The sequence below is a fragment of the Nelumbo nucifera genome, chromosome 8 (assembly GCF_055504915.1).
Source record: "Nelumbo nucifera cultivar China Antique chromosome 8, China Antique-T2T, whole genome shotgun sequence".
In the NCBI taxonomy this organism is placed as follows: domain Eukaryota; kingdom Viridiplantae; phylum Streptophyta; class Magnoliopsida; order Proteales; family Nelumbonaceae; genus Nelumbo; species Nelumbo nucifera.
Genome location: NC_142656.1, coordinates 56,511,533 through 56,539,019, shown reverse-complemented (window position 1 = coordinate 56,539,019; position 27,487 = coordinate 56,511,533). Strand labels below are relative to the sequence as shown.

Here is a 27,487-nt window from a genome sequence, read left to right as displayed (position 1 = left end):
ATGACTTCTTGAATGGATTTATTCAAGAAAATATTTATATGAAATAGCCCTAGGGTTTTGGGGATTAGACCTATACAGATTATGTTTACATGCTTAAAAAAGCTCTTTATGGTCTTTGTCAAGTTCCTCGGGCTTGGTTCTCTTGACTTAGTAGCAGACTTCATGATCTTGGCTTTAGAAGCTCTCAGTGTGATCTCTCTCTCTTCATCTATACCAAAAATAGTATTTATCTATATCTTTTGGTTTATGTTGATGATATTATTGTTACTAGTTGTTCCACTACTCATGTTTCTCAACTCATTTTGGATTTGTCTCGGAGTTTTTCTCTTAAGGATCTTGGATCTCTATACTCTTTTCTTGGCATAAAAGCTCATCGAGATAAGACTAGACTGTTTCTTTCTTAGAGGCGTTACATTTTGGATCTCCTACAAAAAACTAATCTGGTAGCCTCTAAACCCTTGACCATGCCTATGGCAACCACATCTAGATTGTCTAGATTTCAGAGAGACTTGCTTCCTGATCCTACTGAATATCGCAACATTGTTGGGGCCCTGCATTATGTTGCACTCAGACATCTAAACATGGCATTTGTAGTGAACAAGGTTTGTTAATTCCTTCAGAACCCAACCAATGATCATTGGACGACAATGAAACACATTTTGTGTTATCTCAAAGGCATAATTGAGTATGGGATATTTTTTGCATCTAATTCTCCTGGGTATTTATTTGCTTTTTCAAATGTTGATTTTTCTAGTTGCCTTGATGACCGCCGATCTACTAGTGGCTATGGTATTTTTCTTGGGTCTCATTTAATCTCCTAGAGTGGGAAGAAACAACCTACCATTTCCCATTCTAGCAATGAAGCCAAATTTCGCTCATTAGCTAACTCCACAACTGAATTACTATGGATTCAGTCTCTACTATGGGATTTGGGCATTCGTCAGTCTATTCTGCCTATTCTTTATTGTGATAATAATGGCACCACATACTTAGTAGTGCATCCAGTGTTTCATGCTCGTACCAAGCACATCAAAGTAAACTTTCTTTTCTTGAGTGATCATATTCTTCATAAAAATCTAGGCATCCAATATATTTCTACTAATGATCAACTGGCCGATATCTTTACTAAATCTCTCGCTCCAATTTGATTTGATTTTCTCCGGTCCAAGCTTCGTGTGCTTCTAGCCCTGTTTCGCTTAAGGGGGCGTATTAAGGAAAGCTCTCTAGAAGGTAACTTCACAAGTCTGGCAATTACCAATGGGGGCTCTTAGTCCAGATTAGCAACTGTTAATAAAGGATCTTTAGCAGCTACCAATGAAAGATCTCCTCCAAGAATAGCATTTACTAATGAAGGCTCTCACACAGATTTGGCAATGACTAAATTAGAAAGAGAATTAATTAGCAATCTTTGTACATAGGCAACTGTTCATTCTATTCTTAGTTTCTTTTATTATTTTTTTTCTTTGTGTATATATACTATACCCATCTCATCTTGGTCGACAGGTCAAACAATACAACAATTCTTTTATTTTTTTATTTTCTCTCTTCTACATTTCTTATCTTATACAAAGGTGATTAGGCTCAACAACAAGCTACCCAATACCAGAGAACAAAAAAGGATCCCCAATTTAAGGCACATGACCACATGGGATCCCATAGAAGAATAAACAAAAAAAAAAGAAAAACATAAAACCCACTCAAACCAATCCAGCATACTGCAAATACAAAAACAGCCTAATAGCTCTAAAATACGACCCACACTTAGTACATACCGCATTTTGTATTTACATGGTAGTAATCTAGTAATCCAGCTAATAGGGAAGTGCAATTACATAGTGTTGGCACCCAATTTTGCTTGGTTCCTTCACCTTACCTCTTGGTATCCTCCTATTAGACCCCAAATACTTAGAAACATAACCAGATCAACTCGAGACTTCCCAAAATCTGAAATACCCTCATTTGACACAATCCACAGGACAAATAACAACCTTGAGATCAATATCAACATCCGATCAGACATCTTCCCTAGACCTTGAAAAAGTACAACCTAGTTACACATCAATTGTCATGACTAAGTTCTAAAGATCCACATTTCATTGCACCAACTTCCTTTCTAATGGCCCCAATCTATGCAATATCCAAAATCAAATCCAACATATCCATCACCCTAAGATCACTAGGACATAATCAACAAGCGAATCCCATCACCAATTTACAATGATCAACCGCAAAAAACATCAAAGTCCCATTCTGATGGCCCTAATGATTACCAAGATCAACCATATTTTTCTCAAATCGAAACCATTCACTTGAATGTTCCCCTTAATTCATGCCTACCCACCAAATTGTAGTTCAAAATTCCCCATTTGACCTGCCATTAAGCCAAGATCCCATTTCAATGAATTTTATTAAAATGAAACTGACCACCTATTATCCCAACTTCATCTAACAAATCAGACCTTACCATTGTGTTCAAAAACCCAAGAAACCCCACCACATCAAATTTCACAACCAAACACCTCCATTTGACCGTTAAAAAAGTAAGATTTTGATTCAGGCCCTCTTGTTGACTAGAAAGCTAAGTCCATAATCCATCAATCTACATATTTGATCAAAGATCCATAACCCACCAAATTTCATCCCAAAACTCCCTTGTTTGACCCTTCATCAAACTAAAATTCTATTTTAACAAATCTCATTGATCCCAACTTGTCAGCCATAGATCTCAATCATCCTGACCCCAATTGTCTGGTCAAACATCATCACTATGTTCAGAGACCCAAAAAAACCCAGGACACCAAATTTCATGACCAAATTCGCTCATTTGACCATTTAAGTAGAAGATACAATTTCGACACAATTAGATTAAATCGCAACATCATCTGGCCCAACCTGAAGTCTTATATCGATGATGGCTGATGTTAGACCTATTGTTGACCCATTAGAACACCTAGACCAATGAAACAGGGCATAATAGGCTTAAAAACCCAAAATACCAAACAAACCCCAACTTAAAACCAAGAAAAGACAAAACATCTTTAAAAAGTGCATCAAATTTACATTTTTTGCAATGTCAACCCCAAGTACGAGACTACAATGTCTAGCTTGCTCCAATCCCTCATTAGAAGCACAAAACCTAAGGAAATCGTCCCCAAATCAAAGAAAGAGTTTCATTAAACAAGAAAGCTTGACTGGGCACCCATTTCTTTGAAGAATCTTTGCTTATTTTAGTAAAAGAACTTTTCTCAGCCATAGGCACTATAGCTGAGCGAAATTCAGACCCATCTCCTTTCATTTTCTCTATAAATCAAGGCATAGCTCAAGCTTGAAAGGGGGGACTTGAGAGGCAACCTGAGGAAGGGACAGAAGAGAGAAAGCCTGAGGGAATCCCCTAGAGAGAAAGAGAGAGAGAGAAGGGAGCTTTCTTCCAACCCATACTACTTCTTGTTCACCTAAAACTTGGAAGTAATCTAATCCCTAGATTTCAAATTCACCTTCTCCATTTTCAAGCAGAAGTTGCTGCAATCGAAAGCACTCCCTAGCTCAATATCCCATTCAAGCTTCGTTCTACCTCATTTCAAGCTATTGGAAAACTCACATCAAGGGACATATGGAAGGTAAGTCTTCTTTTTTCTTTCTGGGTTAATTGAGGTTCTAAAATATTGGAGAACCATTGCTTGCAATTTCTTAAGGAAATCAATACCTAAGACCCAATAACATCACCTCAAAATCGGTCTTAGGAGGAATTGAAAGCATATTCCTCCAGATTTAAGAAACTTTTGCAGTCATTTCTGTTTTCTTTGAAAGAAACTAAGCCTGGACAACTCCCGTTTTGGGCTGCAACAACAGCTTGGAGAGAGGGGTGCGTAACACCTTCCCTCTCCTAATTCTTGGGACCCAAATCTCTTGGTTGTATGCCTTTCCTATGGAGGACGGAGTCATTATCGAAGACTTGAAATCGATATTTTCAAACCTAAAGTGAGGGCCCATTTTCTCTAAAAAATGGGTGGCGGCTCCAACTCTTTTGAGCCGGCCATGAACTTCTCGGTGCTCAACACAATCAATGCAAAGTCCATGCAATAGACCAAATTTATTTTATTTGTCATAATCAGGACTACGGTCTTCTTCAACTCGAACCAGAAATGAAAAGAAAAAGAAAGTTGGGCCTTCCCAAGAAACTTTGTCTAGCATATTATTACTAGTTTACTACAAGCTATCATTCCAATTCCACCATTGACAGGAAGATACCACGACACTAGAAGCTGAGGAATTAAGCAGGATTTCTGCTTGAGAGACCCAATCTTGAGTCTTGAACAGGCAACACAGAAGGTATTTATTCCAAACATGTTGCTGACATTCCACTTTCTTTTCTTCAATACATAACTATTAATGAGTTTAGATCACTTACGATTGTGGTCACAACACTTTTCTGTAACCACCCAGTAAAATACAAGCAGACCATCGATCAAATCAAAATACTAATGATCCATCACTAGGTGTGAGCTTATTAGGAATAACTACAGATGTGAGCGGAGCCTTAGTTTTACGTTGTAATATTAGAACAATAGAAATAATTTCTTAGAGCCTTCAAACTGATGGGCTTGATTGATGGTTCGGCCAAAGCACTAGAGAAAATTCAAGATCCCAATTGTGGTTGTAAGAAAATTCTTAACCAAAACTATTCTACATGAGTACAGTTGGAGTAACTCATTTAAGTTGGCTTGTTGCATCTCTGACAAAGGGCATATTAGCCCAAGTTGTTGGACTGTCTACTGTAGCCAAAGTGTGGAGTGCCCTAGAGAGATCATTTTCTTCTCGCTCACGATCTAGGGTACTACAACTAAGGTAGTAAAGATAATAATTTAGTAAATTTACATGAGATAATATTTTATTAAATTTACATGAGATAATAATTTAGTATTTGAATTTCACATGGATTTCTTTTTATTGAAGGATTGTATGGCGAGAACTTTACTCAAAGGATAGAGTAAATATGGACTTTATCAGTTTCTGCAAGCCAATGATGACAAAAAAATTAGCCAAAGCACTTGTTGGAGAAAGAGCCTCTTTCTAGGATTGGCATCATCGCTTAGGAAATGCATATTTGAAAATAGTTAAATTAGTAATTTCTAAATTTGGTTTACCTTCATTCAGAACATTTGAATGATCATTTTGTTTGTGAGGCCTACTAATTAGGCAAAGCACATCGTTTAAATTTGTCAATTTCGTTTAGTAATGTCTTTTAGCCTGTAGAGATAATTTATTCAAATGTGTGGGGACCCGCCCCAATTTTGTCTACATAAGGCTATAACTATTATGTTTTATTTATGGATGCATATTGAAAATTTTCTTGGATTTATCCTCTTGAAAGGAAATTAGATGTTTTTGATGCTTTTGTTAAACTTAAGAGACATACTGAAAATCTATTCTTCGCTAAAATTAAGATGTTTCAAAGTGATTGGGGAAGGGCGCTTTGAAAATTATCCCCCCTTCTTGGATAGTGAAGGAATTTCACACAACGTGAGTTGTCCTCATACTCATGAGGAAATGGAAGTACTGAACGGAAACACCGATATATTATTGAGTCCACTCTCTCTCTTTACTAGCATCCTCCTCTCTCCCCAAATCCTTTAGGCTGAAGCAGCAAAAACTACACTGTTTCTCATTAACTAGTTGCCTATACTAGCACTTGGTAATCTCTCTCCTTATGAAAAGCTGTTTGGTTAAAAACCTGATTATTCTATATAACAAAATTTTGATTGTCTTTTCTATCCTTTTATAAGGCCATATAACAAGTACAAGATGGACTATAGATCTGTTAGATGCATTTTTATTGGATATAATTCTTATCATAAAGGGTAGAAGTGCTATAATCTAGTCACTTCACAAGAAATTATTGACAGGCATATGATGTTTGATGAGAAATAGTTTCCGGGAATATCTGAAGAAAAGAACCCATCTAAACTGTTGAATGCGGCACCAGTCACCATGCTACCTATTCCTTCAGTCATTGATGCGTAGGAGAATGATGTCTCCTCTCATGACTCTCTGTCTCTTGAACAAGGTATAACTGCAAGTTCGTCTTCAACTGATACTAATGAATCTTTATCTCATGCTAATAATCAAAAAACTCAGCCATAATAGAGAACACAACTAATTCAAGAGAATTTGGACAACACACCTATTGTTCTTGCTCCAGCTTTACGAACACATTCTATGACTACTCGTTCCATGAGTTGCCACCATACACAAACCGCCACAAGGTATCCCTTACTTGAAGATGGTAGTCAAAATGATGCAAAACTAACTTCCTTCTTCTGTTGGTTGTTTCATTGCGGGCTAAGTTAAGCTCGGTGTGAGCCTTGTGGGAAGACTCTTCGGATACGAGGGCCCGCTTCAAATTCACGTCAGATTGATAAGTCAAGGAGTGGATAGCAGAGTTCATTTGCCAAAGACGAGAATAAGCATCAGTGCAGGAGAAGCTAAGAACAAAATCGTTGAATATAAGTCAGAAAACTTACTACCATGCAGTGGGTAGCCGCTCAGGCTCTGAGCTTAGTAACTAGTAGTTCAGCCCAGCTAGCAACTTCCTCGGCATACACCATGCTTTTGCTCTTGAGGAGGTCATATTTCGGAGTCAGAATGCTCTGAGTTGCGTCATCGTTGCCTGAAGAAGCGGCAACTACAGGACTGGCTCCGAAAACATTGCCTACTCAGGCGTGTAGGGTAGGGAGAGCTTCCCAAATTACTCCTTGACCAAGTCAATCACAGGAGGTTGCTTGGTGATAGATGGCTTCTCAGGCTCTAGAACGATAGTTGGTGGAGTCTCAACCCGAGCTCTTTTTGATGCCAGCTTCTTCTTCCCTTTCCTTATACTCCTGAAAAGTTCAGTTGTGGGGATGTCCATGATAATTGCAACCAAAACAAACTGTCAGAAACAATACCAAAATAAAATAGAGGAAACACTATAAACAGTGACCTACCAGGACTTAGACCGGCCTACACAGGCTTCTCCTCGGTCACATAGTCTTTGAACTTCAAGTCGAGCTCCGCCCAAGATTGGAGGGCCTCCCTTGTCTTTAGGTCCAATTGGGCATCGGGGTCCTGGATTGCCACCCTCCAATGGGTCAGGAAAGGCCACCCCTCGGTGTTGCAGATCACAAAATAAGGCCTTTTCTAGGTCTAGACCTTGTTCGAGAGCTCATGCAAGAGTTTAAAGCCTAGGCATGGTGACAGGTAGTAAGTTTGCTTGTGCTCAGGCAAAACATAGGACGAGTTCTTTTTTATGGAGAGGGTAGAAGAGAAGATGTCGAGGTCGAAAGGAAGGTTGTGGTCATGGAAAAGTGGGATGGTTCGTAATACGTTATGGATGGAGTTTGGGTACAATTGATTTATAGTGATGTTAAACAACTTTATGACTTTGACTATCATGGGGTGAAGTGGAAGTTGAAGACCAGCCACGAGGTGTTCCTCGAAGATCACAATCCATCATGACCATACTCCTAAGGAAAATTACCTAAGGGTATACTGTACACAAGGGTACTGGGGAGTCTGTATCGGGCTATTAGGGATAGGAGCTTGTCCGTTGTCATCGTCGATGGGCCAAAGTTATCGGGCACCTGACCTTGACGCTAGGTAGAAGCCAGGTCACCAGAGAACTTTCGCTCCCCCCGAGATGAGTCCACCTTGGGAGGACCGTGGATTGCATCCTGACTTGAAATAACCTCCTCAGTTGGATGAAGACCTACGGCCTGAGCCAAAGTACCCACCTTAGCTCCAACAGATTCATTGCTCCCATCTAAAAGGCTATCAAAACTAAAGCTAGACATGGAAAGGCACCAAATAAAAAAGGAGAGCTAGGGGAGACTCACCAAAGAGAGATCGAACTGAAAAAAGGAAGACGACCTTGGGAAGGAATCGAAATGAAGGACTCAAGCACGACCTTAGAATGCGAATTATCAGAATTGTGGCGAAGAAAATGAGTCCCTTGCCCCCTATTTATAGCCATTGTATCTGGGAATCAACAGTCAAGATCGTCACGATCCAATGGCTCCTAAGAAAACCGACTATGCGATCCCCAAGGTTGAAATCAGTTTAGCACGTGTTTTGGCATCTGTAGAATTTATAAAATAGCTTGACGCCCATGCGTACACTTGACGTGACCTGGGATATTCCTAGTTGAGCCAACTAGCTGAGCTGGTCCGACCAATGATTTGCCCGTCAGTCCACCTAGACCTCGTGCCAAATCTACCTATACTCGTCATGAACTCCCCGCACCGGGTTGAGACCCTTGGCTTCGGGAGTGGGGGGCAATTGATGAAGCGTGATTTGGTCCTGACTTAGCAAAGAGGGGACATGTGGACATGACCTGACCAAGAGGGGACAACTCAGCCTAGCAAGTTTAGTTTGCAATAATTATGATCGGGTATGCAGCCACCTCGACATAATGCTCACCTTGGTATAAGGTTCGCCTTGGCATCAAAGCACCTTGGTATCCAATCCAGTTTGGAACTAAAAAATTGAAGTACCAGCTCGGGACCAACAACTCGAATCGCCATGTAACTGATTCCCGCGTAAATAACTCCAAAGGTCTCTCCAACAGATCCCAAATCTCTCGAGATCATGATGAACTAAAAGATCATGACATTTCTAAGATGACGATGAGGACTCGTCCCGAATCCACTGGAGTCGAAAGTGGAATGATAAGCTTTACCTGTATGCTGCTCCGTTGGAAGTGGAACAAACTTTATCTCCACACCCTGGATATCTCGGAGCTCTTTCGTGAGCTCCACGACTATGCTAGTATATAAAGGCACCAACCCCAATGGTGCAAAGGTACCTATGATTTCTCCACTCTCTAGCTCTTTAACGTCTCTAAGCTTTCAAAGCTTTTCAGCTCGCATCATGTTATGGTCACACCATCCGGCAGCGCACTGTGGCGCAGTCATAGGCAGCAGCACGCACAGCAGGCCGCACAGCAACAGGAACCGCCTGGCAGCGCCGCACAACAGTAGGAACCGCCTGGCAGCGCCGAACAGCAGCACGCACCACCGATAGCGTGCAACACACACCACCAGGCCGCAGCGTGCATCGTACGCACTGCACGGTAGCACGCATTGTGCACACGCCCGACACCACACGGCAGCGGCACCATGGCGCACAGCACGTACCGCCAGGCAGCAGCGCGCACCGCACACACTGCACGGCAGCACGCACCGCTAACATGCCCGGCACCGCACGGCAGCGGCACCATGAGCCGCGCACACGCACCCATCTGTACGCAAGGGAAGACGCAAGGGAAAGCAGGGCTTTCTCGCCATGGACCGACCCGTGACGAGATCCTACGCACGGGACCATAACATTTGGTATCAGAGCCAAACGTCACGGGTGATATGGAGCAGCTATCATTCAAGGTCAACGAACTGGAACATAGGCTAGCAAAAACCAGCACGGAGGTTCGTGAAGTCAAGAAAGATGTCCGGGAGATGCGACGCCTATTGGAAGCATTCCTCTCCAACAAGGAAAGGAGTTCTATGGGCAGCACCAACACAAACAGCCGCCGTCCGGACTAGGCAGAGGCATCCAGCGAACAACAGATTGCTGCCCCTACAACCGCAGTTACTCCCAAGGATCAGCGCGCGGAGGATGAAACTGTAAAGTCTCCTCCTTTGGTCGGGGACAATGTCACGAACATTATAGTAGAACCTGCAGAATGCGCTCCTTTGACGAAGGCAAGTGGGCTGGGCGATGTTGCTGGGGCTTTACCGAAGGCCTTGGCTCGGCGTGGACAGGGAGTTATGGTTGCGGCACCACAGTATGGTAACTATGCAGAAATCCAAGAAACAGGAGTGCGCAAGAGATGTAAGGTGGATGGGCAGGATATGGAGGTAACTTTCTTTCAAGCTTATAATGATGGCATGGATTTTGTGTTCATCGACAGCCCCATGTTCCGCAATTTTGAGAAGAATATATATATGGGGGGCCGAGACGATATTTTAAAATGCATGGGTCTCTTCGGTAAGGCTGCTCTTGAGGTTCCCTTCTGCAAGTATACCCGGTGCGTTCCTATGATCCACAACATAGCACATCGGGGCCGTGGACAAGTATGCGATTTATGTTATGAAGATCTTCCACAAAACTACTTCAAACTATATGACCCAGGAGGTGGAAAACACTTCAATGTCCTTACGACTGGCCTGAGTGCAGCAGATCGTGTAGTCACTGTAAGCCATGGTTACGCCTAGGAGTTGGAAACTAATGAAGGTGGTTGGGGTCTGCATCAAATAATCTAGCTTTATGCACTGAGATACGGGGCAGTCCCTATTGTTCATACTGTTGGTGGATTGAGAAATAGTGTGCAACCGTTTGATCCATTCGCAGAGTCCCAAGCCATGTATCTGGAATACGAGCTTGAGAACAAGCTTGTAGTCCGGGAGGGGTGTAATGTTATGATCACACCATCCGGCAGTGCACTGCGGGGCAGTCATAGGCAGCAGCACGCACAGCAGGCCGCATAGCAGTAGGAACCGCCTGGCAGAGCCGCACAGCAACACGCACCGTTGATAGCATGCAGCACGCACCGCCAGGCAGCAGCGTGCACCGCACGCACAACACGGCAGCACGCACCGTGCACACGGCCGACACCACACGGCAGCGGCACTATGGCGCACAACACGCACCGCCAGGCAGCAGCGCGCATCGCACGCACTGCACAGCAGCACGCACTGCGCACACGCCCGACACCGCACGGCAATTGCGCCATGAACCGCGCGCACGCACTGCGCAGCACTCGGATCGTCATCAGTATTGCATACATGATCAGTATTGCATACAGCTTTCTCCTGTAGCAAATAAAACTGGTCATCCAGAGGGACAGCGATACATGAACACTGACTTTTCGTCTGGTTCATAAAGAAAAGTCAGTGTCAGATTCAATAATTTCAAGGCAAACTCCATAAAATTTCCAGTCCGACAACTTTGTCCAGTTTTTTATTGAATCTAGAGCCATGGGCCAAGCTAACTCGTAGCATTTAGCTAATATGCCCATGTTCAACAATGACAACCAGTTCAGATCCCCCAATCCCCAAAGGCCATTGTTAGTGATTTTATCAACTCAAATCTATTATATGTCAAGCAAATGTGATGGGTCCGGGAGGGAGAGGAGAGAAAGAGGTGATGGGTCCGGGAGGGAGAGAAAGAGAAAGAGAAACAACGTGGAAAGAGGAAAATGAATGAAGAGGGACAATGAAAGAAGAAAGAAATATATTTTTAAGTGTATTAGATTTTTCTTATCGGTCTAGACTTCTGGATAAGTATTTAATAATAATATAGGACAAATATTGACATGTCAAAGAGACAGTGATGGAAGTCTGTTATTATTGGAAAAAATTTGGGGTACGTTTGGTTTTCAGTTGAAATCGGAATTGGAATCTTCCGGAATCCGAACTGGATTGACCCATTCTCATAGTCTGTTTGGTTCAAACAGGAATGGAAATGGAATTGATATTAAAATCAGTAAGAATGGGATTTTATTCTCAAGGGAGGGGTAGGGAAGGGCCATTCCTTCAAATGGGGGAATGTTTCAATTCCATCCAACCAAACAATTGGAATTGGAGTAGCCTATTCCAATCCCGATTCTAGACCCCTATTTCTGCAAACCAAACGGGGCCTTGTTTCATTAGAGGAAGGATGCTGACATCTTCCTCAAATTCTACCGATGCCATGGATATAATCGAAAAGGAATGGTGATCAGCTAAGGTTTAATGAATAGAAAGGACGGGGATACAAAATGAGGTGCATAAATTAGGGGAGGCCGAACTCTATATCTCTTCTAGAAAAATTAGGGCCCATTTGACGTGTCTTTCCATGTGGTCTTTCAGCTATTTACAAGCTGGGAAGATCGATTTTTGGTCTATTTCTGTTTGGTGCGTGGAAGATCTAGTTGCCCTAAAACGGAATGTCGAAAAGACACGAAAAACCCATTTTGGTCTGATTTCGGGAAGCTTCAAATGAAGCTTCTCGCACTATTCATATTTTAATCTCATGCGGAAAGACGTGGAAAGATGCATGGAAAGACACGCGTCTGCCAAACATGCTTCAGGTTGCTCAAATCTTCATACAAAAGCTCAATACATCTTTTGACTGCCAGAACTACTAGAAGATCTTCCCAAAAAGATACGCCAAACAGACCCTTATTGTATTAAGTCTTTCCATTTGAAATTAAGAGTGTGTTTAACTTGTTGTTGGAATTAGAATCGAAATTGGAATTAAAATGATTTATTATTTTTGCCTGTTTGGTGCAAACGAGAATCAAAATTGGAAATAGGAATCAGTTAAAATTGGATTTTCATTCCCAAGGGAATGGAGGGCATGGCTAGTGATGAACCCAATGATGTGGATGACATTTTGATGTATAAACTGGAGATCTCCCAGGTTGTAAGAAGATATGGGCGTAGTCGGGTGTTTATTTGGATAAATGGATTAAGAATGGAAAGAAAGGTTTCAAGAGTATGAGGGGAGTTCATGTTTGTTTGTTTTCTTCAAGGTGTTGTTAGGTATTGGGAAGGCCGGTGGGGTTGTTTGGTTGCTGGTTGGTATATTTGTTGGGTTGTTTGGTTGAGTAGGAGCTTGTGCTTTATAAGCTGTTGGTTTCTGCGTAAGTCATGGATTATTTCTTGATTGTTTTTTTTTGCAATAATATAGGGCCCTATTTATTTCAAACTTTTAGACCTCTGATATATTCCTCCTTATTATCTCTTCCTTTTTTTTAATATTTTTTATTCATCTTAAAAAATCAACTATGGGAATAGGATTCTAATCATGTCTAGTCAAATAGTTGAAATTGGAATGAACCATTTTGATTCTAAGACTCTATTCCTATGAATCAAATAGACCCTACAGAAGGGAGGCTTATAGTATTGCAAGTGAATGAAAATCTGGGGAAGGTTTTTGTAATTCCTTTCTAGCCTAGGCATTTAAACAATTCACTCTTGAGCTATATTAATGCTTGATAAAGCAATTGAAAATAAGTTGTCCCTAAGGTTGTATTTAGTTTGAAAGAAAAGATAGAGAAAAGAAGAGAAAGGTTTGTATAGGTTTCCCTATAAAAGGAAAAAACAAAGAGTAAATTTATGAGTCACAGTGAAATAAAAAGATACAAAGAGAAATGAAGTTGCAATGTGTAGAATCTTAGATAAAGTAGAAAATAATCCATTGATAAAAGAAATTATTGCATCATATATACATAAATGGAGTGACATGAAAAGCAATTTAACTCAAACTTAATCCCATCGCTCTAACCTTTCATTCCAATCTCATCTTGACCACTCAATCTTATCTTATTATAATACATTGAAAGTCTAGTGCGGGGATCTCAGTCCCACAGCCTGGTGAATAGCTTATTCACAGTAAGAAAATACATAAAGATTTTGATATCTTATTACAAACTGAACCGGTCTGATTGGTGTCTTCAAGAACAACCTTATTAATATCCTTACTAGAAGTCGACCCTCCAATATTATCCATTAGAAATAGTTTCCTATGAAAGTCGGTAGCCACACACGCAAACGATTCTTGCAATAAGATTTTACCTGGTTGCAGACCTCAGAATAGCAAAAATTAACAAGGGTAACCTCCTTGCAGAGATTATTGAAGAGTAAAGAGACCTCTTCATCGCCACCCAGGTAATTGGTGATAATTCCACGGTGGCAGAGAAATCCCACTTCCTCCGTGGTGCTAATTAGCTTATTCATCAGGAAAGCATAGGATGTGACTACATGAAGGGGGCGACTATTACTGCATTGCTCCCATGCAATTAGATTTCTTAGCAGAACCTCGAAGTGATCTTCAATATGTACTGGTGGAATTTCCAACACCCCATGACTGAATTTGATGTCCAGGAAACTTGTTTCTTCGTGACCCTTCTTGAACTTGATCCCAGCCCGTCGGAGCCTTGTCACACTGAGCAATAGATTCCCTCCTGGATTCGACTTTGGTTGCAAATATTTCACATCGACTAACAGAACCTTGTATACCAGATCGAGCAAATGCTTGCTACTTGTAAATTTGGAAGCCTTTAAAAGTAGGTGTTGGTCGTTTGGAATTAGAGGTTTGAAGAAACGAAGGGCAAGCCTTGTGAGTGACTGATTTTCATGGCCAGAGAACTTCGACTTCGTTTTAACGAATAACTTGTCAAGAACGAACAGAGGAAGTTGATTTTCAAGTAATATCATGTCGCGGACCAGACTTGCATACAACCAGTTGGTATTGAATATTGGATCGTTCTCATCCTTTTTCACCTCTGCACTCCTTAGGAAAAGCTCGATCATGAAGAAACCATCAAATAACATCATTTTTAAAAAATCGTTTCTGCTCATTTTACTGATTTCTGAGTAGGATTTGTGAATTTCTTCTTCTAAGAAACATAAAATATTGAAAAACTCCCCCAACTTTTTAAAATTTGACTCTTGTGTTGTTGATATTCGATTGAGAAGTGCTTTAACATATCGCTTTTTGTGCTCTTCCATGGTCTGCAAGCTTTCTTTACCATGGTGATTAGGGCCGATAGCTATCAACTCGGGCACGTAGGCATATTGGTTTATTTTGTGAAATTTCTCAGGGACTCTATGAATACAAGAAGATGAACTATAGGACGACGAAGACTTACCAGTAAGCTCTTCAAGATCTTTGAGGGTAGAAGCAGCCAATTCCTTGCTGAGATCACTAATATCTAATGTAACATAGGATACATCTGCATTGGTATGATGAGAATCGACATTACCAGACGCCATTCTTCTGCTGTGACATCTAAGATGTGAGTAACAGCGTTGGGCACACATAAACTGGACGGATAATTGCGCTCACCATCGGGGATCGAGGGGGCGGTTCATAATGGATTATTGCAAATTTTTTCTCTAATTTTAAGAAAAATTTAATTTATATAGATCCAACTAACCTTCAAAGCTTGCTACCATTAATACTCTTGATTATTTGAAATTTGTAAATGTTACTTTGACCAACTACCATTCTTCCAAGCATTTTTAAAAGCATTCTTTCCTTTCACGATCAAAACTCTAGTTGTTTAATTTTTGGATGCTCTAATATGTAAACAAAGTCTTGTTTTGCTCAATGATCAACACCAATTCAACTCCTCTTGGCCCCAACAATTTGATCTCACTGCCATAACTTGCCAATTCAAATACTTTAATTAGAAGGGTTTCTAAGTTGAACCCTTGATGCGAAAGATTCAAAATATAACTTTCTTCCTTCCAAAACCTCTCTTCCAGCAAAGAATGTTAAATGCTTGGTTTCAACCTCCTTAGATCAATATTTGTATGTATATGTCCATTGAATCTCAAAAGCATAGGTTTGGAATACTTGGACCAGAGTAAATAGTGTGAAATGGGAAGAATGCAGAAGCCCAGAAAGTAAGGTAAGATTTTACTATTAATTTTTTTGAACTTGCTGAATAAGATAAATCGGTATGTCTACCTTTCAAAGAATTAAATATATGGGAGATGAATAAAGGAAAAAGATGGCAATGGCTTGCATTGGAACATGAAAATAAGACTTATAGGGATTTATGCATACTAAACTAATATTTATTATGCTGAAAATACACTAAATTAATATTTATTGTATTTTAAGTAATTATATATTGCATATTTGTGATAAAACTATTTTCAATAATTGTGTATAAAATTTATTTTTATAACAAAAAAATTTTAATAATTATTAGAGATTAAATTACTGTTGCTTAAGTTTCTAAATTTAATTTATTGTACTTTTTGTATTTTTGTTAAAAAATTACTTTTACTAATTATGTCGTTTTGTAATAATTTATTGATTAGTTTTTATTAGAGATTAAACTATTATTTGATATTACACTATTTACTCCATTGTCCTTTTTTTATTAAGATTTATGAACAGGGCATTCATCCATTCAGGAGCAGCAAGATGTTCTACAACACACAGGACATACTACGAGAATGAAGTTGATGGGTTTGCAAATTTTCAATGTGAAAGTTGGGCATTTTCTTATCATGTCCATGTGCCAAGCCCATCAAGCTTTGTTCTTCAAATTCTAAGCCTTGTATATCGTCTTGCACATAAAGATAGGTGGTTATCCTTGGTGAAGTTTTGGGAACTGCTAGAACAGTCTTAGAATCTTTTATAACAGCCTCTTTGTCATGCACTTCCATGATTAAACCTTGTAGAGCCTCTTTCATCCTCTTTGTTCTTGCCCTAGTCATTGGTCCACCGATTCTTTGCAAAGGATCTTGAGAATATTTGGGAATATTAGCTTGAGCCATTTGGCCAGTACCTCGATCTCCATTATTGGTATTATTCAGTAAGCTTAGCTTTGCATTCTTGTGTTCTTGGTAGAATACAATATCTTGACTTATCAAAGGAATGATAAACTTTTGTGGCATCTTCAAGATTGGATTCTTTAAGGACTTAGTTTCCTTAAAGTTCTAATCTGATCAACTACAACTTATTTTCTAGTTTTTGGGTGCACATAACAATTTGATTCAAGAGTTCCTAGAGTAGGTTATCTAGTGGGTTCCTATCATTTCCTTAATCCTAGGCCAATTTTTCCATCAATAATCTCCCAAAAGCTATCTTTAAGTTTTTTTTTTATTAATCAGAAACAAATACTTTTATTAATTGTTATAAAAGATTGGATGTATAAACAAGAAGTACTAAGCACCCCTAGAATGGTCCAACATTTCAACCTACCTCTTCCCTTTCCCCAAAAATAGATATTGAATTTACAAAATTCCCTGTCGCCACATAACATTTTAACTCTATTAACTGTTTAGCCTTGCCTTGCCTTGCATATTCCACCAAGTTTGCTAATCCTTCAATCCATGTATAATTGGCTCCTATTATTCCCAACTGTTCAATTTCTCTTATAGCATTTCTGTGCTGCCATGAATCTTGGGAACTACTTCTCTGCCGCCCTGTGACCACTTTAATCTCCCTCCAACTCTAATCCTCCAATGTAGAGTGAAGCACTCAATCTCAAGCCCCAGAGCACAATAGGCACTTCAGATCTTAGAAACTCACCACTTCCAATGCTGCATCCATCAAAATTTAGTTTGATTTGGGTATATAGAGGAATTCAACTCTTAGAGAGTGTAGTTCTGGCGATGGTGGTGGATGCCATTGTTTCCAGCATCAACTAATATCACGTTTAGAGAAAGTGAGAAACCATTAAATAGGTTTAGGGACTTGATCTGATGAACTACTTTTATCTTTTTCTTTTTTTTTTTTTTTTTTGAAATTTGTCTTTCTTTGATCTACTCATCTCCTTAAAAATCATTGTTTTTTCTTTCCTTCTCATTATCATCTATAAATTGCTTCCTTCATGCATCTCCACATTATTCACCCACTCTTACTTGGAAGGATGAAAAAAGACAACTTGAAAGGATTTTCCACATCATCTGGTGGTTACACCTGAAAACAGATACAGAGAAAAACAAATGTTGAATACTAGAAGTAAAACAGGAAGTTGTGCTGAGATTAATAGGTGGTAGGTGGTTTCTTCATTTGCATTGTACAAAAACCACTTCTGGGGGACAAGCAAAAAAGCCCTAATTTTTGGGGGGAGTAGTCTACACCAAACTTCTTTGGCCTGCAGAACTAGTGGTGAGGTAGAAGAGGTAGTCAAGGCATAAGAAAAGAAGCAAACACAAAGGAGCCAGAGGAAGTTGAGGTCCAAATTCTCTTATCTGGTTTGGAGAAATCCAAGAAAATCCCTTAAAGAAGATCAAGTAAGTGCAGCAATTATGGTCCCTTTAAGTTTGGTACCCAAAATTTGAGGAACTAAAAGCAAGCATTAGTATGGTTACATTAAATCTCATAGAGTTTTGGGAGTAGTTTCTATAGTATCCTTATAATTGGTAATAAGGTTTGTGAAATAATTTTATTTTCTTTAAAATGGTCATTAATGAAGGTAGATTAATTGCAAAACTTCAATAATTTACTTAGAAGTTATCTACTAATACCATCTTGTTTGCTGGTAGCTTTTGTTTATACTGGCTTGGCTAGTATTTGATGGATAATACTATGAGCCTACCTTGGTATTTCTCAGTGAAGAAGCAGCAATGAGCCTGGTGTTGTAAACTGAAAAAACACAATGACACCTTCATCTTGCATTAAATGTTAAGACAGTAAAATTGCAACCAGCAAAATGTCCTGGATCACACAAGCAGTTGGTCAAAAGCTGAAGAAGCAGATACAAACCAGTCTGGTTAAACACACAACAATTAAATATATGTTATGTATACATTATAAAGAGAACAATTTTAGCTCCACTACTGATGTGCAGTCAAGGAGATTAGAGGCTTCTTAATGAATTCATAGGAGAAACTTGAGCTTCCACAGAAATAACTCAACATTTTATCTCCAATAAAATGAATCCCCAGGTTATCGTAATCATGACTTGAGAATTCACAACCATTACTCAAAAATCATGTGAACCTTCAGAATAACACTTCTCTCATAAATGGACATGAACACGTTTGGATTTGGGTAAATTTTTTGAACTATTCTTATGGTTTAGTTAATTGATTAAGTGTGTTCTTACTGTTTGAAATGACTAACACTATCCCTATTATTTATTACAATTGATTAAGTGTAAATTTTTCTTCAAATTTTCACCTTTACATTTCTCACCAAACAGCAGCCGAAGGGGTTTTCACCGCTCGGACCACAGAATGAATGGATTATCGATGACAGAGGTGATGGCGAAGAGCCACGAGGGGATATATTGGAGCGATGGAGGAGCAGCGGGTGAAACTTGGTGGAATCGATAAACTTTGGCGAAGGGTGCAAGGAGTGCACTTGGGGCACGGGAGTATCAGATCGGTGTGGAGCCCACATCGAGGGGATTGGGAATTTCTAGGATTCCCGGAAAACAAGGGACCGGAGGTTGCAGTCAATCTTTTAACATGAGAGATGATGGACATTGCTATGGCCTATCAGTCTATCACGGAGCCGCTAAACTGCACGCTTGAAAAGGCCAAGTTATTCACTTCAGACACCTCAGACAGCACCAGTGACCTGTGGAGGTCTGGATGTGGCCTACATCGTTTCAATCTTATCGGACGCAAGGCTGAATCTAACAAGTGCAATACAAGCCACCTAAAATTTAACTCGGAAAGGGTGCTTCCCCACCGGCAATGGAAAAAAGAGGACAGAGGACCTGTGTTAGGTTGTTGCAGGGGTTTCAGGGTCCGATGTAATATCAGATCCTCTGTCCTCTGTTCTCCATCCCGGTGGACAACCAACATAAATTTTGGCAACTGGCCGATGAGCTTCGTGGAAGAAACAGCTGGAGCTTCCATGTAAAAATGCCCACCGGAAAACAGAGTCTGCCTCTAGGAACGGAAGAAACAACCGAACGACCTTAATCTTTCAAAATTATCGATGTTGTTTGTGTAGGGATTGGAGATTCAGGCTATGTGGGAGAATGGAAGAAACGACTGCAGTAAATCGGACCCGACTAATCGTCGCCGGAGAAATGCCCGCTACCTCTCCTTTCCCCATGTACGAACAAGCCCCTTAGGGATGGTGGTGGAGAGAAAAAACAGGAAAAAAAAACACTATTGAAATGGCACCTGGAGACCCCACCGCCGAGGTCGCCGCCGGTCTTCGCCACGCCGGTTAGAGTTGAAGAGGACGCTAGTGATGAACGGGATTCTGGTCGATTCAGTGCCGGGTGGACGTACGAGGTCGGGCTAAATTCTGACTCGATCATCGGGGATCAACCTCTATAAGATGGAGATAGCCAAGCGTGGGAGGAATGGCTGCTACCTCTCCCTTCCCCATGTACGAACGAGCCTTTCAGGATGGAGGTGGAGAGCAAAAAGGGAAAAAAACACTGTTCAGATGGCACCTAGAGACCCCCGCCGTCAAGGTCGCTGCCGGTTTTTGCCACGCCGGATAAAGTTGAAGAGGACATACTAGTAATGTACGGGATTCTGGTCGGTTCAGTGAAGGGTGGACATACGAGGTCGGGGCCAGATTCTGGCTCGTCGTCATCGGGGAACAACCTCTATAAGACGAAGATCTGCCGAGTGTGGGAGGATATCTGTAATTGCTGCTACAACTCCAAATGCCGAAGTAGTGTTTTCCGATCAATTGGGTTCGAATGGGGTTCCAAATGCCAGAGCTCGAATAGGGTTATAATAAGGATAAATTGGGTATTTTCAGAAGTTATAACAGTCAGTTAACGATAAAAAAAATATTAATCGATTATATAGTATTGGTCTATTTTAGAACAGTAAGAATATACTTAATTAATTAGCTAAGAATTTACCCTTCACTTCACTGGACTAATTTACACTGACATGCCAGTACTGAAATTAGACCAGTAGGACCGATGAACAAAGAAGCATTGCTTGAAAAATTTTTGTCGAGTTTTGGTAAAAAGGTAGATGCATTGTGGAGGCAATTAATTGCAACAAAGCATGGATGCAATCACTCTACTGTTGCTTTTATGATTACTTTGAGGTTTAGTGCTGTCCATAACATTAAAAGAAAAATTTTTATTTTTACCCTATTTTACATCAAATTTGCTTTATCCCTAAAATCTAATCCACACAATCTGATCATAGGAATCCTAGATAAACCTAGTTTGTGCAGGTCTGAAAATATCCTAGGTATGGTACAACAAGTACCTCACTAACTCAAAAACTCAGGGCTTGGGCACAAGTTTCTTTTTGAAGCTTGAATGTGCATTAGACCCACAAATTTTGCAAGTTGAGTTTGTTTCTAATACTTCAATCCCAACTTGGGTCTAGCCTAGATGAAACAAAATTAGAAAACTTCATTAAACAATTAATTAATTATATTGACTAATTAAAAAATATGTTAAAAACATTTATTATCTTGTAAGTAATATTAAACATTCATCCCAACATGGGGCTTTTCTAGGCGAGACATAATTAGAGGAATTAATTAATTAATTATATTAGTTAATTAAAAAATTATTATCTTGTAAATAATATTAAAAGTTCATGGACAGAGTTGGAGTGGAAAGAGAAAGAGAGAAGGTTGGGTTGGGTTTTGTAAAAATCGGAACCGACCCGACAAGAATTACTAAGAACTGAATCAGACTTGATAAGGTCTGTAATTCTAGACAATCAAAATGATTAGGTTCTTTGGTCTAACCTGATGGACCTAGTTATAATAAAACTATTGAAAATATCAGGATAATGTATCAGGAACTAAAACCGAACAGATCCAATCGATTAAGGTCCATCTGGTCCAAATGACCTATTAACAACCCTAGAGAGAGAGAGGGAGAGGGAGAGAGAGAAGGGGTAATAAATGAAAAGAAAAGAGAAAATAACAATTTTGTGAAAATTTTGTAATTAAATGTTGATGAAACTCTTATAATTATATGAAAACACAATGTGATATGCACAACTAAAAAAGAGGCAATGATTGCTTTCAATGGCATTCTTGTAATTAGTAAAAAATTTAATGAGACAAATAATGGTATTCTTGTAATTAGCAAAAGTTCATGAACACCACAACAAGCAATTGTGCCAAAATAGCAAAATATTTCACATAAGCCCATATAACCTTCACGCACCAACATTCTTATAACTTTGTATTTCGATGCCTTAAGGCATCATTTTAGGGGTATTTTAGACCTTAGACGAACTAATTTATACCATTTTTCGTTTAAATTCAATGTTGTGACCTCTGAGGGTCCCTATGCAAATTATGAGTAAAAACTGAGAAATTACAGAGTTTTCTACATATTTTGGAAAGCTGGTGAGAATTCTAGCTGAGAGACGGGGTGTTTTTGTGAAAAACTGAATACAGGCGGGCACCTCCTATCTGCTAAACCCAGAAAAATGCCCCTCCTACTATATTAGCATACTCCCCTCTCCTTATCAAACCCTAGGGTACCTCCCCATTCATTCTTTTCACATCTAAAAATTTAAAAAGTTTTATTTTAATTTTTAATTTTTTCTTTAAATTAATTTTAAATTTTTATTGATACTTAAAAAAAATTTTATTTCGAATAATTAAACTAGACACATTTATTATATTTTTATTAATTAAATTAAGATAGTAATTAAGTTTGATACACCATTGAAAATTATGGATACATTATGATCACTAGAATTCACTACAAGAAAATTGGTCTAAACCGGTTTAGGCCTTAAGACCACCGGCTTTGATCTAAGGCGGCAGTCTTCATTCCGCCCCCTAAACCTCTTCCGGCTTAGGTCAAGACCGCCGCCCTTGAAGGCCGATCCAAAATGGTTCAATTAACTCTAAACCGGCAATACGCCAAAATCGCCGACTTAGCTTTATAAAGGTGGCAGCTTTGACCGTCAGCTTAGATTGTATTTGACCACCACCTTCGGTCAATCAAAATCTTACCTACCTTTCTAGGTGGCGGTCTAAACGCTGGCTTAGGTTCTATTTGATCGCCGCCTTAGGCCAATGAAGATTCTAGTTCCTTCTTAGGTGGCGGTTTAAGCCGTCGGCTTAGGTCGTATTTGACCGCCACCTTATAGCTTGTTTATGGTTAATTTTTTATACTAGCTTAATTCCATGACAAATCTCAATTTAATACCTATTTAATACAAATATCAGGACAATTGATATTGTGACACATAAAAAAAATTTAAATAAAAAATGTAACTAAAACAAAAATCTATTAATTGAATTATTTATTATTATAATATCCAAAACAAATTGTTTAAATACAATATCTAATTGATGCATAAAAGTACAAGGAATTAAAAAATTCCAATTTCCAAGACAATGTAACATGTCTTTCAATGCAAATCCATTTAATATAATGGCTGAACCTGCAAACCATACCCTATAAATTGTTAGGGAGTGGATTATGTTTATCAGTAAAAAATTGGTCAATGCTCAAAATACAAGATCAAGTAAAATGAAGTGAAAATCTTTAAAAGAATATTGTTTTCTCACTTTGTAAGGGCTAACTTTGGCCAATTTGGATGTTTGACACTTGAGCTACAAAAGAATGTCGATTTAAGTTATTTATAAGATCAAAATTTTGCAACTGATGATAGTTCAAAAAAAAAATGCAACTAAATTAACCAAATGTCAGTATAGATGCCCTTCAAAGTGGATCCTACAAATGGATCAAAATTTGTGTCTTTCCAAGTGGATCCTACAAATGTCAGTACAGATAGGGGATGCAGTTATATTTGAAATCCTAGTAGCATTACAAGGGTTGAAGCTTGCCAAAAGAACCAAAGTAACCAATATCATCATTGAAGGGATTTTAAAGTGGTGGTAGAGTGGGTTTGTAATGAAGATGTCCTTGGTAGTACAAACACATCATGAGGGAGATTTCCGAGTTAAAAAGGGACAGGTTTGTTGTTGTTCAGTGGACTTGTAGAACTGCAATGGGCTGGCAGATGGTTAGCAAAGAGAGAATTTGGTTCTGGGGGAATGGTTACACAACTCATTCTCTGAGCCATTACACAACTCATTCAAAGGGGTCCAGCAAATTGGCTACCCAATTTAAAGAAACTCCACTGCATAGAACCAGGCTCTCAGACCAAGCCCTTTCAAATTCTAACATATGCCTAACCGAGGCTTACCCAAGTCGCACCCCTTAGGCACTCAGTTCTATGCCATTCCTGCACCCACATCAATCCATTAACCTCCATTTCTCTTCTCCAAACTGCCATTCCACAAATAAAAAGGAAAAAAAGTAAAACTTGAAACAAAAATAATCCAACTTAATCATATCTATAAAGCCTTATTCCAACAGTTGTAGCTTTAGATGCACTAGTCCTGTTTCACTGATCTGATCCGTCAAGGGACAGCAATTTTTTTATTGCAAATGACCAAACGATATTTTACTAATTTATATGGAGGCCTTCGTATAAAACATGTTAACTCAGCCCTATTATAAATTGTTTTGTATAATTTGGCCCCATATCTTGTGTTCATTCAAGACACGAAATTTGCCAATAGTTACTTCATGGATTTCTGCAAAAATCAGTTATAGATACTTGATAGCAGCAAGATCTCCTCTATGTGTGTGTTTGTGTGGTTCAAGCAAGCAATTTTTGTTCTTCTTTTATATCTTGTAACAGGGTAGGGTGGGGCCTCTCTTTTAAACCACAATGGAGATTTCGTTCTTATTCCTAGTGAGCTTTGAATTAAGTCTTTGTTGTATAACCATACGCTCGCTGTTTGTTTATGCCTCATAGATGATTCTTTAATTTATAAATGGTAATGGAACTCTATAAAAAATAGGGACAAACAATCCCTGAAGGTAGTATAGAAAGTTTAATGAGACTGATAAAAAAACATGAATCTAAACAGCGTTAAAATCACTGTAGATGATTGTTATAAAGACTTGACATGTTTTACAGGTAACAAAGCATAATTGTTCTCATAAAAATTAGATGAGAATAAAATACCTGTTCAACCAAGTTTAAAACATCCAAGACAGCTGGCTCTTTTAAATAGAGCTTCTTAGCAGCAAGAGAGATGACATGGTTGATGAATTCCTTGACAAGAGGAGTGTTTTTATTGGAAACCCACCCTTGAGATATTCGCCCAGATTGGACAAGAGAGCCATAAGCAAACAAACGACCTAAAAGACAATCCCTTACTTCCTGAAATTGCATAAAGAAGGAACTGAAAAATATCACATGCAGAGAGTGACAACTATATACCAGTATTCTTCAAAGCATGATTTAGCATGTACTTACCTGACCCTTCATTGAAGAAGAGACCTCTAACAAATTAACTATTAGTTTCATCAAAGACTCCACTCTAATGCTAGGAATAGCACCAACTACAATAGTCAACCCCAATGCAAACCCTTGTCTCGCACACTACAGAAACATCACAATGTTGACAACATGTCTGAAGTCGGCTTCAGAAATTGCACAAATAAGTGGACTGGTTATAACAATATTTAGTAAATCAGCATAATCAATTAGAACCCCAAAGAACGACATAAAATGAAAATATTGCAAAAATGTATTACAGTTTCAACATGCCATATATATCTCGACCAATCATGCTAGATATCTACCACTAGTGAACAATCGGTAACCATTACATTAGTTTCTAGTATAACTTCTCCAACTGGAGAGCATATTCAACTTAATACAACTTGCTTAAATCATAAATCTACTTAAGGAGACGTTGCATGGTTGCATGTACATTGTGAAAAAAAATAACCGTCCACGTTTGACAGCCTTTGCCGTCCACAGGGCTATGTTTGCATGACATGTTAATCCACACAAACTCCATGTAATGGACTAATGGTAAAGGCACTGGATGCATGGATGTGGGCTTATGTTTCACACAGAGAGACTATGGAAAGCCCAGGCTGTCAAACATGGACAGCCAAATGTAGCAGCAAGCATTAGAAAAGGCAAACAGAAGAGGGGCCCAAACATTCTAGAAAATATCAAAAGGCACACTACTGAATAAAAGGCAGGATACAACATGAATCTCAATATCCTCTCCAGTCAATAAGCCATATAAGAGTTTCAAGTAGAATCAGGAGCAGGAAAATTGTACTAGACAGCCACACTATCTCAAGATACCTCACTGGAAAATAAAGAAGCTCCACTTCTACCTCTGGAAGAAGTGGAAGCTCCATAATTGTTCCACATGAGCCATGATTTTAGACCCACTCGCACACAACCACACATTCTAACAAAATAACCCTGTGCCCCAATCTACCAGCAGAACATGGAACTGCTCACGCTATCACGAAACCAAGGCAATTCGACCACGGGGAGGGCTGAAGGGGTGAATAAGTGGATCTTTATAAAATGGAAATTCGCTGCTTTTTGCATGCATGCATATTAGAACATGCCATACTTGAAGATAGCAATTTTCTGCATTTATCCCATGGACAAATAGTATGCCACTTTATGACATCATTTTGAATCCAGATAAACTAGTAAAGTTCAAAGCATTTTATGGCACCATAGTTCCCATGGGGTGTGGTCACTTTTCTGTGCAACAATCACCATGAACTTTGGAGCTCACTTCTCATCTAGGAACTTGCAGGCCTGAAAACAATAAAAAGGGAACCAGAGAAAAAATTCTTATATCCATTTCCTCGGAGGCTCTTTCCAAAACTGTTGACAAAAGGGGCGGTAGTTTTAGCAAAAGTATTAAATGTTGCTACACATTTTCAGAAGACATTTGAATCTGCTCTTTTTTTTAACAGTAAAGTTAAGCTACTTCCAAAGTTTGTTTCTTTCCAATATGTGTCGTTACACCTCCCAAGATTAGTTAGTTCCCATGTTAGCCGATTCTGCTCCCAAGGTGTGTTAATGCCTGTCCTTGTTCAGTGTAAGTCGGTTCACCTTCAACCGACTCCATCTACTATAAAAACCCCTCTTCTGTACTGATTCAACCATCAGAGAGAAATACCAGAATACTACTAATTTTTCTCTCATTCAACTAAGTTCTATTCTGTTTTCTATCATATATTTTTTACAGTATTTACTATTACTATCATCCGCAACCATCAGTGGTATCAGAGCCCGTTCGATCAATCTCTTGGGCGTGATTTCTTCTAAACATAATGTGTGTAGAAGCCAATCGTTCCACCCTTTACCAATCTTCAATGGAAAAAACTATGACTTCTGGTCCATTAAAATGAAGACCTATTTTTGGTCACAAAGTTTATGGAGAATCGTTGAGGAAGGATTCCGCATTGCTGAAGATACTTCCACTCTTTCAGCAAATCAAAAGAAGATCTATGAAGAGAATCAGCAAAATGATTGTCAAGAACTATTCTGTAGGAGGAGTTTCAAGGATCTGTCAAGGTACGCACTGTTAAATTGCAGAAGTTTAGAAGGGATTTTGAAAATCTTAAGATGAAGGATATTGAGACTGCAAAAGATTACTATTCTAGAATAAAAGAAATAGTAAATCAAATGAGAGCCTATGGGGAGACTATTTCTGACAAGAAAATAGTCGAAAAAATTCTAATCTCTTGTACAGAGAGATATGATCCAATATTTTCGATGATAGAAGAAACAAAGGATCTAGAAAAACTATCACCAACTGAATTGATGGGCTCTCTCGAGACATGAAAATAGGCGTGACAGGCAGAATGAAAATTCGGTTGAAGTTGCCTTTCAATCTAAAGTTAATCTGCGGTCTCATAAAACAAATGTTGATGGAATAAAGTCACAAGGAAAACCAAAAGAAAATAATGACAAGTATTCTTCATGTGGTATTTGCAAGAAGAGAAACCACTTGGAGAAAGATTGCTGGTTCAAAGGAAAACCACAGTGCCAAAACTGTAAAAAAATTGACCATGTTGAAAAAGTTTGTAGATTCAAGAAAACCCATCAAGCTAATTTTTCAGAAAAGAAAAATGAGGAAAATAGTCTTTTTTATACTTGTCATTCTGCAATAGAAAAAAAAAAAGGATACTTGGTATCTTGACAATGGGTGCAGTAACCACATGACTAAAAATGAAAGC

The 27,487-nt window shown here is 39.1% G+C and overlaps 2 protein-coding genes and 1 long non-coding RNA gene across 7 annotated transcripts; 1 reads left to right on the top strand and 2 right to left on the bottom strand.

The window, feature by feature from the left end:
• Positions 1 to 13,188: 13,188 nt before the first annotated feature.
• Positions 13,189 to 14,837, bottom strand: LOC148790033 (UPF0481 protein At3g47200-like). Its single transcript, XM_088893351.1, has one exon. The coding sequence runs from the start codon at positions 14,835 to 14,837 to the stop codon at positions 13,524 to 13,526; it is 1,314 nt and encodes a 437-aa protein (XP_088749477.1). The 3' UTR covers positions 13,189 to 13,523.
• Positions 14,763 to 26,581, bottom strand: LOC148790031 (uncharacterized). Of its 5 annotated transcripts, none has more exons than XR_016079563.1 (5): positions 24,735 to 26,571; positions 24,441 to 24,638; positions 23,610 to 23,692; positions 22,969 to 23,013; positions 22,673 to 22,841 (listed from the first exon to the last, which is right to left on the bottom strand). XR_016079563.1 is itself a non-coding variant. In XM_088893352.1 (5 exons), exons 1-5 carry the CDS (start codon positions 24,783 to 24,785, stop codon positions 22,824 to 22,826), a joined length of 351 nt encoding a protein of 116 aa, XP_088749478.1. In that variant the 5' UTR covers positions 24,786 to 26,581; the 3' UTR covers positions 22,673 to 22,823. The 5 variants fall into 5 exon arrangements, 2 of the variants coding, with proteins under 2 accessions (XP_088749478.1, XP_088749479.1); XM_088893352.1 differs by having other exon boundaries at positions 23,610 to 23,648; positions 24,735 to 26,581; XR_016079564.1 differs by lacking the exons at positions 22,673 to 22,841; positions 22,969 to 23,013; positions 23,610 to 23,692 and adding exons at positions 14,763 to 17,457; positions 18,080 to 18,198 and having other exon boundaries at positions 24,735 to 26,572.
• On the top strand, positions 17,464 to 20,145 carry LOC148790032 (uncharacterized). Its single transcript, XR_016079568.1, has 2 exons — positions 17,464 to 17,774; positions 18,686 to 20,145. It is a non-coding gene; the product is annotated as an uncharacterized LOC148790032 (long non-coding RNA).
• Positions 26,582 to 27,487: the final 906 nt, after the last annotated feature.